Genomic DNA, 21,208 nt, shown 5'->3' with positions numbered 1-21,208 from the left:
GGGGAGATTTGACCCACACACTGGACTGAAACATCTGTTTAGGGGGTGGAGACTTCTCAAGTCTGGTTAGTATATTTTTTTCATACATCTACCCCTAAAACGTAATCGATCGTCTGACGCAATTAACGCAAGATTTTAGTTTTTGGTATCCAAGATGACATGAAATCTAATCTCTTTGTGTTTTTACATCTGCTTAAAGTTTCATTCATGGTATAAACAGACACATTCTGTAAACACAAGTCTTAGTGAGGCAACTTACAGCTACCACACATATTTAGTATACCCGGCCCATGCAGGAATCAAACCCACAACCCAGATGCCTCAAACATGATTTTCCAACAAACTAAGCCATTCCATTGAATTCCTCCGCTGCTGTTCGCTACATACTTCAGTCTGACTGACATCATCAGAGTCGTTTGTGGTGATGTCAAAATTAGGGGTGTTGTACAAAACAGAGTAATCAGCTATTGGATCAGCTCTAACCAATGGTGAATTTGGACTTTTGACAGTTTGACTTTGGTCCTAGATCTCTATTCTCACCCCATTTGGAGAGGAAGTGTATACTGGACCAGACAGACTGTTTGAACATGACCCAGAACCCATATTCTACCAGTCTTACTCCACATAGAATAACTATGGCCCTAGATCTCTATTCTTACCCCATTTGGAGAGAAAGTTCAGAGAGGTCCAGAGTGCAAGATAGGGTCCCTTCTGCCTCTCCTTCTCCATAGCCACTCCACGAGGCCCCAGCCTCACCCTGTACCCTTTCTGAAACAACTCTCCACACGACTTCTTTCTCCTGAATGTGTCTCCACGGGTCTCGGGGCGAGGGGAGGCGGCACCGCGTGGACCCCGGTACATCAGGAGCTTAGTAGGGATCATCGCTATCGATCTCAGATATTTAGTTATCTATTGCAGAGTCTCCGGTAGTTTCTCTTAAGGGTCCTTGTCTTTCTGAAGAGTGGAACTAAGCTTTCATTCTTCAGAAGTCCTATTCTCTAGTTCTAAGGTCCAATGCTGTGTGTTCAAGAGTGTCTCAAAGGAAGAGATGAAGAACTGTTTCTTGAAGGAGGAAATGGATGAAAAAAGATGATTTGGAAGACAGACAAGTAGAGTTTTTCCAGGTAGAATTGCGTGCATAGAACACCCGATAAAAAGTGCAGAATCAAGTGCTGCACGTGCAGAAGAGAACACCAGACTGAGTGACAATCAGATAGACAGACAACGCCTCCATGTACCTGGCTGGTACAAACTGTATCCTGGTCTGGTCTGATGTAAGCTGTGACACAGTAGAGGATATGTTAATAATCTGAGCGGCCCAAACAGATTCCCCTTCGCCCTCTCTGGTGTACCTACAGAGAGTCATGTGGATGTTTCTCCCACCAATAAGGGGCCGTGTTCAGAGGTGAGGCATTTTTAAAAGTGCCTGAACCCATCCAGGGATTTAGAGAGAGAGAGAGATACAGAGAGAGAGATACAGAGAGAGATAGAGAGATACAGAGAGAGAGAGAGAGAGAGAGAGAGAGAGAGAGAGATACAGAGAGAGAGAGAGATACAGAGAGAGAGAGATACAGAGAGAGAGAGAGAGATACAGAGAGAGAGAGATACAGAGAGAGAGAGGGGGAGAGAGAGAGAGAGAGACAGAGAGAGAGAGAGAGAGAGAGAGAGAGAGAGGGATGAAGCAATAATCTGTATTTAATCACAAATGCCGTGCTGTCACTGGCAGATATCAGATATATGGGCAGTAGTTACATGGGGATTAAGCGGAATGGCAGTTTGTATTGACATCAGCTCACAGCAATAGAACCATCTGTACTACTGAACAGGTAGCGCAGGAAAGAGGAAGCTACAGTGCTAACCATTTCCCTACCAAGAACATTGGTCCTTGTTGGGCGTGTGCAACACTGTAGGTTTCAGGGCATGTGGCGTCACTCCATGATGGCTACTAGTATGCTGACTAGCCCGCATCTGCTACACATGCAACAACGCTGCAAGGATCATCATAATAATCTGTGGGTATGTGCCAAGCCCCTTCCCCTCTGTCACGTGTCACTGACAGTAGACACACACACTGGAGTCTTTTATCAATCATCAGCCTGGGGATGACCATGTTACAACAGGGATAATACCCTGTGTCCAGGCAGTCGGGATTATAACACACACACTGATAGCATGCCAGATACTGTACTAGAGTCTGTAAGCCTATTCAGAGATCAACACAGACAGTACACTACCATCACCAGCAGAGGGCAGTAGTGATGTGGATATGGAGAGACATGGATACAAAACATTAATTGACAGTACACAGGCTCCAGAAGTAATATGGGGATATTATGTAATATGGCTTTGAATTATAATGTAGAGCTATGACAACACTGCTTACACCTTCTTCTATAATGGCATTTTGCATGTCTCCATAACGCAGAAAACAATGGATTATTTAACACTGACATCTTACTATACAGTCTAAATAGTTCCTCCTATATTTATACCGTCTATAGTTCCTCATATATTTACACAGTCTATATAGTTACTCATATACTTATAGTCTCGTTGCTCCTATATATATATACCGTACCCTTATCCTACTCCTCCTCTTTTCCTCTGGTGGTGTAGAGGTGAATCCAGGCCCTGCAGTGCCTAGCTCCACTCCTATTCCCCAGGTGCTCTCTTTTGATGACTTCTGTAACCGTAATAGCCTTGGTTTCATGCATGTTAACATTAGAAGCCTCCTCCCTAAATTTGTTTTATTCACTGATTTATCACACTCTGCCAACCCGGATGTTCTAGCTGTGTCTGAATCCTGGCTTAGGAAGACCATCAAAATTCTGAAATTGTCATCCCAAACTACAACATTTTCAGACAAGATAGAACTGCCAAAGGGGGCGGTGTTGCAATCTACTGCAAAGATAACCTGTAGTTCTGTCCTACTATCCAGGTCTGTACCCAAACAATTTGAACTTCTAAGTCTCTCACCGTTGCCGCCTACTATAGACCACCCTCTGCCCCCAGCTGTGCTCTGGACACCATATGTGAACTGATTTCCCCCCCCCATCTATCTTCAGAGCTCGTGCTGCTAGGCGACCTAAACTGGGACATGCTTAACACCCCAGCCATCCTGCAATCTAAGCTTGATGCCCTCAATCTCACACAAATTATCAATGAACCTACCAGGTACCACCCCAAAGCCGTAAACACGGGCACCCTCATAGATATCATCCTAACCAACTTGCCCTCTAAATACACCTCTGCTGTCATCAACCAAGATCTCAGCGATCATTGACTCATTGCCTGCATCCGTAATGGGTCAGCGGTCAAACGACCTCCACTCATCACTGTCAAACACTCCCTGAAACACTTCAGCGAGCAGGCCTTTCTAATCGACCTGGCCGGGGTATCCTGGAAGGATATTGATCTCATCCCGTCAGTAGAGGATGCCTGGTTATTTAAAAAAAATGCCTTCCTAACCATCTTAAATAAGCATGCCCCATTCAAGAAATTTAGAACCAGGAACAGATATAGCCCTTGGTTCTCCCCAGACTTGACTGCCCTTAACCAACACAAAAACATCCTATGGCGTTCTGCATTAGCATCGAACAGCCCCCATGATATGCAGCTTTTCAGGGAAGCTAGAAACCATTATACACAGGCAGTTAGAAAAGCCAAGGCTAGCTTTTTCAAGCAGAAATTTGCTTCCTGCAACACTAACTCAAAGAAGTTCTGGGACACTGTAAAGTCCATGGAGAATAAGAGCACCTCCTCCCAGCTGCCCACTGCACTGAAGATAGGAAACACTGTCACCACTGATAAATCCACTGTAATTGAGAATTTCAATAAGCATTTTTCTACGGCTGGCCATGCTTTCCACCTGGCTACCCCTACCCCGGTCAACAGCACTGCACCCCCCAACTCGACCAAGCCTTCCCCATTTCTCCTTCTCCCAAATCCAGTTAGCTGATGTTCTGAAAGAGCTGCAAAATCTGGACCCCTACAAATCAGCCGGGCTAGACAATCTGGACCTTTTCTTTCAAAAATTATCTGCCGAAATTGTTGCCACCCGTATTATTAGCCTGTTCAACCTCTCTTTCGTGTCGTCTGAGATTCCCAAATATTGGAAAGCAGCTGCGGTCATCCCCCTCTTCAAAGGGGGTGACACTCTTGACCCAAACTGCTACAGACCTATATCTATCCTACCCTGCCTTTCTAAGGTCTTCGAAAGCCAAGTCAACAAACAGATTACCGACCATTTCGAATCTCACCATACCCTCTCTGCTATGCAATCTGGTTTCAGAGCTGGTCATGGGTGCACCTCAGCCACGCTCATGGTCCTAAACGATATCTTAAACGCCATCGATAAGAAACATTACAGTGCAGCCGTATTCATTGATCTGGCCAAGGCTTTTGACTCTGTCAATCACCACACCCTCATTGGCAGACTCGACAGCCTTGGTTTCTCAAATGATTGCCTCGCCTGGTTCACCAACTACTTCTCTGATAGAGTTCAGTGTGTCAAATCGGAGGGTCTGCTGTCCGGACCTCTGGCAGTCTCTATGGGGGTGCCACAGGGTTCAATTATTGGACCGACTCTCTTCTCTGTATACATCAATGATGTCGCTCTTGCTGCTGGTGAGTCTCTGATCCACCTCTACGCAGACGACACCATTCTGTATACTTTTGGCCCTTCTTTGGACACTGTGTTAACAACCCTCCAGGCAAGCTTCAATGCCATACAACTCTCCTTCCGTGGCCTCCAATTGCTGTTAAATACAAGTAAAACTAAATGCATGCTTCAACCGATCGCTGCCTGCACCTGCCCGCTTGTCCAACATCACTACTCTGGACGGCTCTGGACAACTACAAATACCTAGGTGTCTGGTTAGACTGTAAACTCTCCTTCCAGACCTACATCAAACATCTCCAATCCAAAGCTAAATCTAGAATTGGCTTCCTATTTCGCAACAAAGCATCCTTCACTCATGCTGCCAAACATACCCTTGTAAAACTGACCATCCTACCAATCCTCGACTTCGACGATGTCATTTACAAAATAGCCTCCAATACCCTACTCAACAAATTGGATGCAGTCTATTACAGTGCCATCCGTTTTGTCATCAAATCCCCATATACTACCCACCATTGCGACCTGTATGCTCTCGTTGGCTGGCCCTCGCTTCATACTCATCGCCAAACCCACTGGCTCCATGTCATCTACAAGACCTTGCTAGGTAAAGTCCCCACTTATCTCAGCTCGCCGGTCACCATAGCATCATCCACCTGTAGCACGCGCTCCAGCAGGTATATCTCTCTGGTCACCCCCAAAACCAATCCTTTCTTTGGCCGGCTCCACTTCCAGTTCTCTGCTGCCAATGACTGGAACGAATACAAAAATCTCTGAAACTGGAAACACTTATCTCCCTCACTAGCTTTAAGCACCAGCTGTCAGAGCAGCTCACAGATTACTGCACCTGTACATAGCCCACCTATAATTTAGCCCAAACAACTACCTCCTCCCCTACTGTATTTATTTTATTTATCTATTTTGCTCCTTTGCACCCCATTATTTTTATTTCTACTTTGCACATTCTTCCACTGCAAATCCACCATTCCAGTGTTTTACTTGCTATATTGTATTTACTTTGCCACCATGGCCTTTTTTTTAACCTTTACCTCCCTTATCTCACCTAATCTGCTCACATCGTATATAGACTTGTTTCTACTCTATTATTGACTGTATGTTTCGAACTGCTTTGCTTTATCTTGGCCAGGTCGCAATTGTAAATGAGAACTTGTTCTCAACTTGCCTACCCGGTTAAATAAAGGTGAAATAAAATAAAAATAAAATACAGTCTCTAGTTACTCCTATAGTTATACAATATATAGTTACTCCAATATTTAACGTCTCTAGTTACTCCTATATTTACAGAGTCTATAGTTACTCCTATATGTTTACAGTCTATATAGTTACTCCTATATTTACACAGTCTATAGTTACTCATATATGTATACAGTCTATATAGTTACTCCTATATTTACAGAGTCTATAGTTACTCCTATATGTATACAGTCTATATAGTTAATCCTATATTTATACAGTCTAGTTACTGCTATATTTACAGTCTCTAGTTACTCCTATACTGACAGTCTAGTTACTTCTATATTTATACAGTCTATATAGTTACTCCTATATTTATACACTCTATAAACAGTAGTTACTCCTATATGTATATAGTCTCTAGTTACTCCTATATTTACAGTCTCTAGTTACTCCTATATTTATATACAGTTAATTGTATATTTATACAGTCTATATTTATACAGTCTCTAGTTACTCCTATATTTATATACAGTTAATTGTATATTTATACAGTCTATATTTATACAGTCTCTAGTTACTCCTATATTTATATACAGTTAATTGTATATTTATACAGTCTATATAGTTACTCCTATATTTATTGTCTCTAGGTACTCCTATATTTATAGTCTCTAGTTACTCCTATGTTTAAACAGTCTATATACAGTGGGGCAAAAAAGTATTTAGTCAGCCACCAATTGTGCAAGTTCTCCAACTTAAAAAGATGAGAGAGGCCTGTAATTTTCATCATAGGTACACTTCAACTATGACAGACAAAATCAGGTAAAAAAATCCAGAAAATCACATTGTAGGATTTTTAATGAATTTTTTGCAAATTATGGTGGAAAATAAGTATTTGGTCAATAACAAAAGTTTCTCAATACTTTGTTATATACCCTTTGTTGGCAATGACAGAGGTCAAACGTTTTCTGTAAGTCTTCACAAGGTTTTCACACACGGTTGCTGGTATTTTGGCCCATTCCTCCATGCAGATCTCCTCTAGAGCAGTGATGTTTTCGGGCTGTTGCTGGGCAACACGGACTTTCAACTCCCTCCAAAGATTTTCTATGGGGTTGAGATCTGGAGACTGGCTAGGCCACTCCAGGACCTTGAAATGCTTCTTACGAAGCCACTCCTTCGTTGCCTGGGCGGTGTGTTTGGGATCATTGTCATGCTGAAAGACCCAGCCACGTTTCATTTTCAATGCCCTTGCTGATGGAAGGAGGTTTTCACTCAAAATCTCACGATATATGGCCCCATTCATTCTTTCCTTGACACGGATCAGTCGTCCTGGTCCCTTTGCAGAAAAACAGCCCCAAAGCATGATGTTTCCACCCCCATGCTTCACAGTAGGTATGGTGTTCTTTGGATGTAACTCAGCAGTCTTTGTCCTCCAAACACAACGAGTTGAGTTTTCTACTAAAAAGTTATATTTTGGTTTCATCTGACCACATGACATTCTCCCAATCTTCTTCTGGATCATCCAAATGCTCTCTAGCAAACTTCAGATGGGCCTGGACATGTACTGGCTTAAGCAGGGGGACACGTCTGGCACTGCAGGATTTGAGTCCCTGTCAGCGTGGGTTACTGATGGTAGACGTTTGTTACTTTGGTTCCAGCTCTCTGCAGGTCATTCACTAGGTCCCCCATGTGTGGTTCTGGGATTTTTGCTCACCGTTCTTGTGATCATTTTGACCCCACGGCGTGAGATCTTGCGTGGAGCCCCAGATCGAGGGAGATTATCAGTGGTCTTGTATGTCTTCCATTTCCTAATAATTGCTCCCACAGTTGATTTCTTCAAACCAAGCTGCTTACCTATTGGAGATTCAGTCATCCCAGCCTGGTGCAGGTCTACAATTTTGTTTCTGGTGTCCTTTGACAGCTCTTTGGTCTTGGCCATAGTGGAGTTTGGAGTGTGACTGTTTGAGGTTGTGGACAGGTATCTTTTATACTGATAACAAGTTCAAACAGGTGTCATTAATACAGGTAACGAGTGGAGGACAGAGGAGCCTCTTAAAGAAGAAGTTACAGGTCTGTGAGAGCCAGAAATCTTGCTTGTTTGTAGGTGACCAAATACTTATTTTCCACCATAATTTGCAAATAAATTCATAAAAAATCCTACAATGTGATTTTCTGTTTTTTTCTCATTTTGTCTGTCATAGTTGAAGTGTACCTATGATGAAAATTACAGGCCTCTCTCATCTTTTTAAGTGGGAGAACTTGCACAATTGGTGGCTGACTAAATACTTTTTTGCCCCACTGTAGTTACTCCTATATTTATAGTCTCTAGTTACTCCTATATACAGTTGAAGTTGGAAGTTTACATAAACCTTAGCCAAATACATTTAAACTCAGTTTTTCACAATTTCTGACATTTAATCAGAGTATATTTATACAGTCTATATAGTTACTCCTATATTTATACAGTCTTGTTATTCCTATATTTATACAGTCTATATAGTTACTCCTATATTTATACAGTCTATATAGTTACTCCTATATTTATACAGTCTCGTTATTCCTATATTTATACAGTCTATATAGTTACTCCTATATTTATACAGTCTATATAGTTACTCCTATATTTATACAGTCTCGTTATTCCTATATTTGTACAGTCTATATAGTTACTCCTATATTTATACAGTCTATATAGTCTCTAGTTACTCCAGGATCACGCCTATATTTATACAGTCTATATAGTTACTCCTATATTTATAGTCTCTAGTTACTCCTGTATTTACAGTCTCTAGTTACTCCTGTATTTATACAGTCTATATAGTTACTCCTATATTTATACAGTCTATATAGTTACTCCTATATTTATAGTCTCTAGTTACTCCTGTATTTATACAGTCTATATAGTTACTCCTATATTTATAGTCTCTAGTTACTCCTGTATTTACAGTCTCTAGTTACTCCTGTATTTATACAGTCTATATAGTTACTCCTATATTTATAGTCTCTAGTTACTCCTGTATTTATACAGTCTATATAGTTACTCCTGTATTTATACAGTCTATATAGTTACTCCTATATTTATAGTCTCTAGTTAGTTACTCCTGTATTTACAGTCTCTAGTTACTCCTGTATTTATAGTCTCTAGTTACTCCTCTAACCCTAGAGTCTGATGTAATATCTACAGCTAACTCTAACCCTAGAGTCTGATGTAATATCTACAGCTAACTCTAACCCTAGAGTCTGATGTAATATCTACCTGATAACACATCTACAGTACCAGATCAAGCATTGGACTATGTAGCTATAATTGGAATCCCTCCTGTTGTCAATCATTGTCATGTTGCTATAATTCCCTACCTTCTAATTTCCTGCAGACCTGATATTTCCAGTACCAGCTCATCCTAATAATACCTTGGCCTAATACCCTGACCCTAGTTAGAGGCCCCTCTGATATCAACCAGTTGATAACGGAGAGTTTGACATGCATGGCACTCTAGCACCGTATAGGCCAGAGTTATGGCACAGTGTTTTCTGGTGTGGACCCAGTCAATTGATTGCGTGATGCATTGTTGGCTCTACCTTCTTGCCCTGTGTGCTGTTGTCTGCGCCCAATAATGTTTGTACCATGTTTTGTGCTGCTACCATGTTGTGCTGCTGCCTTGTTGTGCTGCTGCCATTTTGTGGTCATGTGTTACTGTCACACTATGTTGTTGTCTTAGGTCTCTCTTTATTTAGTGTTGTTTTGTCTCTCTTGTGTTTTGTCCTATATTTTTATTTTATTTTATTTTTAATCCCAGCCCCCGTCCCCGCAGGAGGCCTTTTGCCATTTGGTAGGACGTCATTGTAAATAAAAATGTGTTCTTAACTGACTTGCCTAGTTAAATAAATGTTCAATAAAATCAATAAAGAAATGGATCGCTGGGACAGTCATAGCTGTTGCTACGTAACAAACACTTAAAACACATCAACACACAATCACACAGCAATAACCAAACATGTAATGTACGCTAGTGCAAACACACATTCTATTTCACACACGTGGTGTGTGTGTGTGTGGAACCGTTTATGACCAGATGACCCTAAAATACACTGTCTGACGTACAGAACGTGTCCATCCGCCTCTACACAAACAACATGTGACGTGAGTGGGCTGTTCGGGGGTGTATTCTTTTGTGTTATCTGACACATTCTCCTTCAAAGTGATTTTTTAATCTCACTGGCTTCCCCAGTATGAATAGATAAACACATACATAATTTATGAATGCATATTCATGGTGCGGAGAGGAGAATCTAGGCCATCTCAAAACAATGGCTTCCCTCCCAGTTTCCTTTTTCAACTACCTCCAGAAATAAAGAGGATGATTCAAGACTCCCTGCAGAGGAGAGCTACCTCCCAGTAAACAATTTCTGGTTACCTCTGCATTCTAAGAACGTTAGTAGGGACGTTCTGAGAATGTTAAAATGGCAACTTCTCTTTTTTTCCCCCTAAACACTTTATCATGATTTTTTTTTGCAATTCAAATGTAAACCAAATTTGGGACTCCATTGCAACTTTCCCTATTGTTATAGTAACATTCGCTGTTGGCTGGGCTCGTCTTCTTTTCCATCAAACTACAGTATAATGTAGTGGGAGCGCAGAGAACGGCTAATTATAACAGAAGCCAATTTCAACCTTTTTCATCATCCTGTATAGCGAGCCAATGCTAACGATAGCGTCACCACGCTACTGCTGCATAGCCTACTGAGAAAAGTCAGCCATGATACAATCCAGGCCATTGTATGTTTCCCAGGCGGAACCTGTGGAGGGCGCTGTGCAAAGAATGTCCAATAGATGGCAACTAAGAGCTGTCATGACATTAAGTTTTCCAGGTACAATATTTTGCCATATAAATAGCTCTCTCACTGCTCCGAGTCATTGTAGAGAAATGGAGAGAAATGGAGAAGGAGAAAAAGGTTTGTCCTTACCCAGCCAGCTCCTGTTCAAGTAGACAGATACGAAGACAGGAGGAACAGTGAAGAAGTCCACCACTGAGTTGACCTCCAGCCAGAACCACAGCTTATCATTGGCTGCTATGAACTGAAGGAGACATAGAAGGGAAACACTTCACTTAAAGCCTGCACGTATACTGTATTATGTTGATGCAGTTACTGTGTATTACAGGGGAAGGCAACTAGAATCAGCCGCATGATGATTTTTGTCGGAGCAGATCGTCGGGGGAAGGGAGCATAATTATAATAATTTGTACTATGCAAATTGACCACAACTAAGCCCAAAAAGAGATTGTATTTCAAAAGAGCAATTTCATACCTGGATTACTGAACATTGAGACACGATCACATACATCTTTTTTTAAATGTATTTGTGAGAATACTTGGAAACGGATTACCTCAATAAATAAATCAATTCCGGTTGATTTCGGTCTTTTTTGACCAAAAACAAAACTCAACAAACAAATGTTGTCGTTTATTTGTACTAAAAACTGATGTATTGGAAGACTTCTCATTGGCTGCTATGAACTGAAGGGAGACATAGAAGTAACAATTCATGGGGGTAACACATTCCTTAAAATCCATGTCGCAGGTTAAACGTGTTGCTTCTATTTCTCATTCAGTTCATAGCAGGCTGTAGGTACAATGACTTACGACGCCATCATAATGCATTTTAACAGTTATCAGGAGCATTTATGGCCACTTTACAATGTGCTATTATCTCATAAAGTTCATCGCTGAATGGAAAACAGAGGTGTTAAACTTAAATCTAATTATTTTATTTTATAGAGTTCAAGTATAGTTCTTATTGTTTTATTTGAACCTTGAGCATATAGCAACATAATACATGCATTTCATATACTGTATCTAAGTATAAGATGTACAGTGCATTCAGGAAGTATTCAGACCCCTTGACTTTTTCCACACTTTGTTACATTTGAGCCCTATTCAAAAATGTATAATTTTATCCCCCTCATCAATCCACACACAATACCTCATTATGACAAAGCAAAAATGTATAATTTTATCCCCCTCATCAATCCACACACAATACCTCATTATGACAAAGCAAAAATGTATAATTTTATCCCCCTCATCAATCCACACACAATACCTCATTATGACAAAGCAAAAATGTATAATTTTATCCCCCATCAATCCATCAATGACAAAGCAAAAATGTATAATTTTATCCCCCTCATCAATCCACACACAATACCTCATTATGACAAAGCAAAAATTGTTTTTTTTATTTACATAACTTTTCAGACCCTATTTACTCAGTACTTTGTTTAAGCACCTTTGGCAGTGATTACAGCCTCAAATCTTATTGGGTATGACGCTACAAACTTGGTACAACTGTTTTTGGGGAGTTTCTCTCATTCTTCTCTGTGGATCCTCTCAAACTCTGTCAGGTTGGATGGGGAGCGTCGCTGCACAGCTATATTCAAATCTCTCCAGAGATCAGAGACTCCTGCATTGTCTTGGCTGTGTGCTTAGGGTTGTTGTCCTGTTGGAAGTTGAACTTTTGCCCCAGTCAGAGGTCCTGAGCGCTCTGGAGCAGGTTTTCATCAAGGATCTCTCTGTACTTTGCTCTGTTCATTTTTCTGACTAGTCTCCTAGTCCCTGCTGCTTCAAAACATCCCGACAGGATAATGCTACCACGGATGGTGTCAGGTTTACTCCAGACATGATGCTTGGCATTCAGACCGGAGTTCAAACTTGGTTTCATCAGACCAGAGAATCTTGTTTCTCATAGTATGAGAGTCCTTTAGGTGCTTTATGTCAAACTCCAAGTGGGCTGTCATGTGCCGTTTACTGAGGAGTAGCTTCCGATTGGCCATTCTACCTACCATAGAGGTCTGATTGGTAGAGTACTGCAGAGATGGTTGTCCTTCTGGAAGGTTCTCCCAGCTCTGTCAGAGTGAACATCGGTTTCTTGGTCACCTTCCTGACCAAGGCTCTTCTCCTCCGATTGCTCATTTTGGCTGGGCAGCCAGCTCAGGAAGAGTCTTGGTGGTTCCAAACTTCTTCCATTTAAGAATGATGAAAGCACTGTGTTCTTGGGGACCTTCAATGCTGCAGAAATGTTTTAGTACTCTTCCCCAGATCGATGCCTCGACACAATCCTGTCTCTGAGCTCTAAGGACAATTCAAGCCTTGGTTTTGATCTGACATGCACTGTCAACTGTGGGACCTTAAACAGCCTTTCCCGAATCATGTCCAATCAATTGAATTTACCACAGGTGGACTAATCAAGTTGTAGAAACATCTCAAGGATGATCAATGGAAACAGGATGAACCTGAGCTCAATTTCGAGTCTCATAGCAAAGGGTCTGAATACTTATGTAAATGAAGTATTTCTGTTTTTCTAAAAACCTGTTTTCATATTGTCATTATGGGGTATTGTGTGTAGATTGATGAGAAACAATGCTTATTTAATCCATTTTAGAATAAGAATAAGACCGTATATATAATGTATAAGAGAGAATCTATCATGGACAAAAGTTGCCAGAAGCCACTAGCGCAGTCAAATGCAACAGAGTAAATAGGCTTTTTTTTCTTCCTTTTCCTCCCCAATTTCGTGAATGGTAGTTACAGTCTTGTCCCATTGCTGCAACACCTGTATGGACTTGGGAGAGGTGAAGGTCTAGAGCCGTGCGTACTCCAAAAGACTACCCAGCCAAGACGCACTGCTTCTTGACACAATGCCCGCTTAACCCGCAGGCCAGCTACACATATGTGTTGGAAGAAACACTGTGCACCTGGTGACCGTGTCAGCGTGCATGTGCCCGGCCCACAACAGGATTCGCTAGAGAGCGATCGGACAAGGACATCCCGGCAGGCCAAACCCGCCCGTAACCCAGACGACGCTGGGCCAATTGTGCGCCGCCCCATGGGTGCAACAGAGCCTGGACTTGAACCAGGATCTCTAGCAGTGCGATACAGTGCCTTAGACCCTTGCGCCACTTGGGAGGCTGTAAATAGGCATTTTAACATCATACATTTTTCTGGTGTTATACAATGGGTCGGTCTAATCCTGAATGCTGATTGGTTAAAACCGCGTTCCAGACAGTGTCTATTCTACCACCGGCTACAATGTTAAAATGCCTATTTACGCTGTTCCATCTGACTGCATAATCCACTGTCTCATCAGCCCAGCCAGGTATTTATAAACTTGATCTCCACTATAAAAAGCATCTAGACATTATCTCACATTTATTTTAGACTAACATTTAGTTTTCAACAGCGTAGATTTGTATAAACCTTGCAAATGTCGGAGAGAGAGACAGCAACATTGTTTCAATATTCAAATTGGATCTCCAGCCGTCACATAGTAATGCACATGTCGGGTGTCGGGACGAGACAGGCAGGCAGGGAGCGTTTCTCAGCCAGTCAAAATTATGAAACCAGCTGGCATCCTTTTTATGGATATATACAAAGAAAATGTCAATTGAAAAAAAGGTCAAATGAAAGTGCAGCTAGTTTGAAGTCTTTCCAGCTTCAGTTTGAAGTGATCATGTTAGCTGTGTTGTTGGCTAGCTCCTATTATCAACAGTGTCCCGATGAGAGAGCACATTTTCTATGCCAGGTGGAATCAAGCCTCGTTAGCTCATTGTTATGGATGTATCCAAATAAATGTCACTAGAAAACAGCTTAAACAAATGCAAATACAGCTACTTTGCTGTTATTCTGGCTGCACTTTTTGACGTGACTAAGTTAGCCGTAGTTGGCGAGCGAGCAAGCAAGCGATAAAAACATTGCCAGCCAGTATGGCAATGGAACATTTAGAACGAACGATACAGAACAAAAAGACTGAACGACGGGGTCACGTCTCTAGCAACCGAAACAATAGAACAAACAACCAGCCGGCTTGGGTAGCAACCCTTGATTTGTGTCAGGACTATATCTTGTGGAAGGGTGAAATGGTATAAATAAATTCCTCAAAATATTTTTTACAATTAAAATATGTCAATCAATACTTGAATATGTTGGTAACCCGTTGTATAAAAGTGATACTCCCCTTGAAGCCGGTGTTTGGAGGATATATTGGTACGGTTTGCCGGCACTTGACTTCGTCTCGGGCCTAACAACACATGTGCCAATATATCCTCCAAACACCGGCTTCTAGGGCCTTATCACTTAAGTAACTTGTGGAATAGAAACCGTCTGAAACGTGGTTTTAACCAATCAGCATTCAGGACCCACATGTTGTATAAACCATGTTAACCCTCAGGCGAGGGCTGTCTCTAGATCACTTTCCTGACATCCTTCCCTGACATACAGCATGATGTTTGTGAATAGTCAGTGTTGTGATTCATGTGGAGTTGTGGCTGCATAAGCAGCTTAGCACTTTATTAATTCATCGAGGGTTTCAGGCAGGCTTTTTCTCCAATGGCTTTGGGCAACAAGTCAGTACAATGTCAATACAGCTCCCACCATTAGAGAGATAGGTGTGTGTGCACGTGGCATTAATAGGGCTTTAGTACTTACCCGCAAGCCAAAGTAGAGGAGGAAGAAGACATTGAAGAACATGTCGATCTGTAACGTGAAATCTTTGTAGAAATTCTGACAGGATTCTATGGGACTGTAAAAAAGACAAAAAGAAGAAAAGGTCACATAAATATTCATACTCTATTACAATATTATAAACTGGGTGGGTCGAGCCCTGAATGTTGACTGGCTGACAGCCGTGGTATATCAGACCGATTCCACGGCTATGACGAAACATTTATTTTTACTGTTCTAATTACCTTGGTAACCAGTTTATAATAGCAATAAGGCCCCTCGGGGGTTTGTGGTATATGAGCTAATATACCACAGCTAAGGGCTGTGTCCAGGCACTGCGTGATGTGTCGTGCATTAGAATAGCCCTTAGTTGTGGTATATTGGCCATATACCACACCCCCTCTTGTCTTATTGTTAAATATATGTCACAGTCTGGGGTACCACACATAGCCAGGGGATTTCAGAAGATGCAAACAGAACAAACCTACACACTACTGTGTAGTCCAGGTGGCGTGGCGAGAATCTGTCTCCTCACCACGCGCTCTCACCACTGGCGTCCCCCAGGGCTCTGTTCTAGGCCCTCTCCTATTCTCGCTATACACCAAGTCACTTGGCTCTGTCATAACCTCACATGGTCTCTCCTATCATTGCTATGCAGACGACACACAATTAATCTTCTCCTTTCCCCCTTCTGATGACCAGGTGGCGAATCGCATCTCTGCATGTCTGGCAGACATATCAGTGTGGATGACGGATCACCACCTCAAGCTGAACCTCGGCAAGACGGAGCTGCTCTTCCTCCCGGGGAAGGACTGCCCGTTCCATGATCTCGCCATCACGGTTGACAACTCCATTGTGTCCTCCTCCCAGAGCGCTAAGAACCTTGGCGTGATCCTGGACAACACCCTGTCGTTCTCAACTAACATCAAGGAGGTGGCCCGTTCCTGTAGGTTCATGCTCTACAACATCCGCAGAGTACGACCCTGCCTCACACAGGAAGCGGCGCAGGTCCTAATCCAGGCACTTGTCATCTCCCGTCTGGATTACTGCAACTCGCTGTTGGCTGGGCTCCTGCCTGTGCCATTAAACCCTACAACTCATCCAGAACGCCGCAGCCCGTCTGGTGTTCAATCTTCCCAAGTTCTCTCACATCACCCCGCTCCTCCGCTCTCTCCGCTGGCTTCCAGTTGAAGCTCGCATCCGCTACAAGACCATGGTGCTTGCCTACGGAGCTGTGAGGGGAACGGCACCTCAGTACCTCCAGGCTCTGATCAGGCCCTACACCCAAACAAGGGCACTGCGTTCATCCACCTCTGGCCTGCTCGCCTCCCTACCACTGAGGAAGTACAGTTCCCGCGCAGCCCAGTCAAAACTGTTCGCTGCTCTGGCCCCCCAATGGTGGAACAAACTCCCTCACGACGCCAGGACAGCGGAGTCAATCACCACCTTCCGGAGACACCTGAAACCCCACCTCTTTCAGGAATACCTAGGATAGGATAAAGTAATCCTTCTCACCCCTTAAAAGATGTAGATGCACTATTGTAAAGTGGCTGTTCCACTGGATGTCTTAAGGTGAACGCACCAATTTGTAAGTCGCTCTGGATAAGAGCGACTGCTAAATGACTTAAATGTAAAAATGTAAATGTCCTAAGTATAGACTAGTTAACCAGTCTTTATGTTTGCCTTATGATTAACCAGTAAGTAAGTAAGCAATACTAACCAACATGCCACTCCATAAATGGTACAATTTGAGTTTTTGCATGGAAAATAAGACATCCAAATTCACCACAGTGGTTGTGAGCAACAGACATGAATATTCAATATGGGAGTTGGTTGCCTAATGGCATTTATAGGCTCATTCAGACAGTCAACAGTGAAGGACAGCATCTCCTCACAGCAAAACGAATGGCGAGTGTATTGAGAAGCCCAGTGGGAGCAAGAGAATGTGGGTTTGAATGGTTCCCAGGGGTAGAAGACTAAGAGAGAGAGAGGGGTTTGATCATCATCGTCTACTTAACATAAAACATCTTAATGGGGGGTGAGAATGAATCTTGGCCTGTGGCCAAACAGATTTAAATGTGTTAATATGGATAAAGAGTTAAAACAGCCCCTAAATTATTTAATTGAGTTAAAAGCTGTTTTTTTTCTCAGAGATGGCCACCCAGTCAGTGGACAGAGGTTAATAGGGTTGGACCCCTCAGTAGAATTGCCATTGATCCGGTCTGAATACACAATTATTTACACACTACTAACCCTCCGATCTTCTATAAAACTAACAGTGATGTGAAAACAAACTTAACTATGAATCGCACAGCGAATCCATACATATATTGTGCTGAGTTGATCAACTTAAATTTCCATTTGGTCCATATGGGTTTGGTGGTGTATGGTCTGTAAGCCCCCTGAATGGACTGGACTCAGGAAATAGATTACATTTAATCAGAGATTAAAAGCACAGAACATCCTTCTAATTGCCCCTAATGCTACAAGTGAAATATTTTGGCTGTCTACGCTACTCCCCTCCTCTTCATCATCATCACTAGCAACCCAGGCAGATGCTTCGTTCTACAGTGCACACAAAGTGAAAACAACATTTGGCCATGTGGCAGGCACATTCCAGAAAGTGTGCCCTCATTCCGGCTAAACACTGACCCGCCTGTCAAGGCTTTTCAATAACACAGGAAGTGCTTAAGAACAGACCCCTTGATTGGCTATTTGAAAATAGCTAATCAGCGTTGAGCTAAACTGAGTGAGCTCAGCTGTGAATGCTCCTGGCGCACCCAAAAAAAGTGGGAAGCCAGTTTGGATTTGGCTTCACACCAATCACATCACACTGGAAGCCAACCATAAATGTATACATTGTGCCCCTGGCCTGAGAGGATTGAAGTTCAACATGTAGCTACGTATAGTTGGCTGGCTAATATTAACTAGCAGGCCTGGCACATCGTTGCCCATGAAAGGAAGTTAGGCTAGTGAGCAAGAATTTTAGCCAGGTAGCCTAGGACAACAAAAACTAAAAAGTGTGTACTGTATGACAAGTCATAGACTGTTTAGGAAACATGAAAGAGGACGGCATTGGTATTTCTCTATAAGTAGGGTGAGACAACATGTCTTTTCTACTTGCACACACACAGAAATCAGTACCATGGACAGCCACATCATATTTAGCTTATGATGATTGGACTAAATCGTTTTTGGTATCTTTTAGTTGTCACTGTATTAGACTAAGCATAGGTGATTAGATAATGTTGAAGTTGAAATGGTGCTGGAATAGTGGAGGCAGCAACTGTTTTCTTTGCAACTTGAGGTAACTCTAAATCAATAGTTGTTTAGTTAAAATGTTGGAAACATTAACTTGCTTGACCATGCTGTAACTGTTTGTTACATGCAATATGTTTTGTGAACTTCACCGGACAGATGTTGCTCTCTGGTTTTGTGATGAAACAAAGGTGTGATTGAATTTATTCTGCCACTGTGTCTTCTTGTTGTCTTGGCATTAGGCCTATATATCACGGTGGCAAGGCATATGAACTAACAGGTTATATGCCAAACAAAGCAATTCAAATTGTACTAGTCACATACGTCAAATACAACAGTGAAATGTTTGCTTACGAGCCCCTAACCAACAATGAAGGTTAAAAAAATATGGATTAGAATAAGAAATAAAAGTAACAACCTTGGCCAAGATGTTCAAACGTTCATAGATGACCAGCAGGGTCAAATAATAATAATCACAGTGGTTGTAGAGGGTGCAACAGGTCGGCACCTCAGGAGTAAATTGTCAGTTGGCTTTTCATAGCCGATCATTCAGAGTTAAAGACAGCAGGTGCGGTAGCGAGAGAGAGTTGAAAACAGCAGGACTGGGACAAGGTAGCATGTCCGGTGAAAAGGTCAGGGTTCCATAGCCGCAGGCAGAGCAGTTGAGGTGGGAAAGGCTAGTGTGGAGTGCAATAGAGATTGCATCATCAGTGGATCTGTTGGGGTGGTATGCAAATTGGAGATGGTCTTTCTGGGACAATGGTGTTGATGTGAGCCATGACCAGCCTTTCAAAGCACTTCATGGCTACAGACGTGAGTGCTACGGGTCGGTAATCATTTCAGCAGGTTACCTTAGTGTTCTTGGGCACAGGCACTATGGTGGTCTGCTTAAAAGATGTTAATATTACAGACTCGGACAGGGAGAGGTTGAAAATGTCAGTGAAGACAGTTGGTCAGCGCATGCTCGCAACACGCATCCTGGTATACCGTCTGGCCCTGCAGCCTTGTGAATGTTGACCTGTTTAAACGTCTTACTCACATTGGCTGCGGAGAGAGTGATCACACAGTCTTTCGTAACAGCTGGGGGTCTCACGCATGGTTCAGTGTTATTTGCCTTGAAGTGAGTATAGAAGGTATTTAGCTCGTCTGGTAGGCTCGTGTCATTGGGCAGCACTCGGCTGTGCTTCCCTTTGTAGGCTGTAATTGTTTGCAAACCCTGCCACATCCGACGAGCGTCAAAGCCAGTGTAGTACGATTTGATCTTAGTCCTGTATTGACACTTTGCCTGTTTGATGGTTCATCGGAGGGCATAGCGACATTTCTTATAAGCTTCCGGGTTAGAGTCCCACTCCTTGAAAGCGGCAGCTCTACCCTTAAGCTCAGTGCGGATGTTGCCTGTAATCCATGGTTTCTGGTTGGGGTATGTACGTACGGTCACTGTGGAGACAATGTCATCGATGCACTTTTTTATGAAGCCAATGACAGATGTGGTATACTCCTCAATGCCATCGGAGGGATCCCGGAACATATTCCAGTCTGTGCGAGCAAAACAATCCTGTAGCTTAGCATCTGCTTCCTCTGACCACTTTTTTATTGATCTAGTCACTGGTGCTTCCTGCTTTAATTTATGCTTGTAAGCAGGAATCAGGAAGTTTTTTTTCTCTGTTTGCACAATTAACATGCTGACAGAAATTTGTTAAAAAAGGATTTAAGTTTCCCTGCATTGAAGTCCCCGGCTACGAGGAGCATCGCCTCTGGGTGAGTGTTTTCTTGTTTGCTTATGGCGGAATACAACTCATTCAATGCTGTGTTAGTGCCAGCCTCTGACTGTGGTGATATGTAAAACAGCTACGAAAAATACAGATGAGAACTCTCTAGGTAGATAGTGTGGTCTACGGCATGAGATACTCTACCTCAGGCAAGCAATAGTTCGATACTTCCTTAGATATCATAGTCCGCCACCCCTTGTCTTACCAGACACCGCTGTTCTATCCTGGCGATACAGCGTATAACCAGCCAGCTGTATGTTGATATTGTCATCGTTCAGGCACGACTCCGTGAAGCATAAGATATTACAGTTTTGAATGTCCCGTTGGTAATTTAATTTTACAAGTAGGTCATCAATTTTATTCTCCAAAGATTGCACATTTGCTAGCAAAATGGAAGGTAGTGGGGGTTTATTCGATCGCCTATGAATTCTCAAAAGGTACAATCAGTTGGGGGACACGTAAATGTCTGCCTTATTCTCTGGCACCATTTTTACAATTATCACAACACATAGGTTTAAAAATGGCTTTTTCTGTACTAGCTCGATTCCCCTTGTGATTTAACCTACACACCACTACTGGAAGAAACATTTTTTAAATGGTCGGGGTTAAGCCATAATTACGACTTTATGGCTGTGTTAACTAGTGAGGAGCCTGTTTTATAGAGGATCTAGAAATACATGTAAATACAGGCCTGGCTGACACACCAAGTTACTGTACAAAGACAGAGTCAGCAATAACACCACCACCACCCCTCCCTCCCCATCCCTGTATAAACTGGCTAGGCATAGTAGCTCCAGATTTAGAGCTTAACCAACCAAACAATGAGGTGGCAATTTCAGCATCTGAAATTGAAAGATATGATTGTGAG

General features: G+C 42.5%; 1 protein-coding gene across 1 annotated transcript in view; it reads right to left on the bottom strand.

The window, feature by feature from the left end:
- Window positions 1-21,208, bottom strand: part of LOC115119311 (calcium-activated potassium channel subunit alpha-1a-like) — a 374,301-nt gene that overhangs the window by 111,551 nt on the left and 241,542 nt on the right. Inside the window, exons 4-5 of the mRNA XM_065023097.1 lie at window positions 15,299-15,392; window positions 10,781-10,892 (exon numbers count right to left, since the gene is read on the bottom strand). Of these exons, the coding sequence (XP_064879169.1) occupies window positions 10,781-10,892; window positions 15,299-15,392 (206 nt within the window). The remainder of the gene's footprint in view (window positions 1-10,780; window positions 10,893-15,298; window positions 15,393-21,208) is intronic.

Source organism: Oncorhynchus nerka, linkage group LG10 (assembly GCF_034236695.1).
Source record: "Oncorhynchus nerka isolate Pitt River linkage group LG10, Oner_Uvic_2.0, whole genome shotgun sequence".
Classification (NCBI taxonomy): Eukaryota; Metazoa; Chordata; class Actinopteri; order Salmoniformes; family Salmonidae; genus Oncorhynchus; species Oncorhynchus nerka.
The sequence above is the reverse complement of the archived record's forward strand: the minus strand, read 5'-3'. Positions and strand labels throughout refer to the sequence as shown.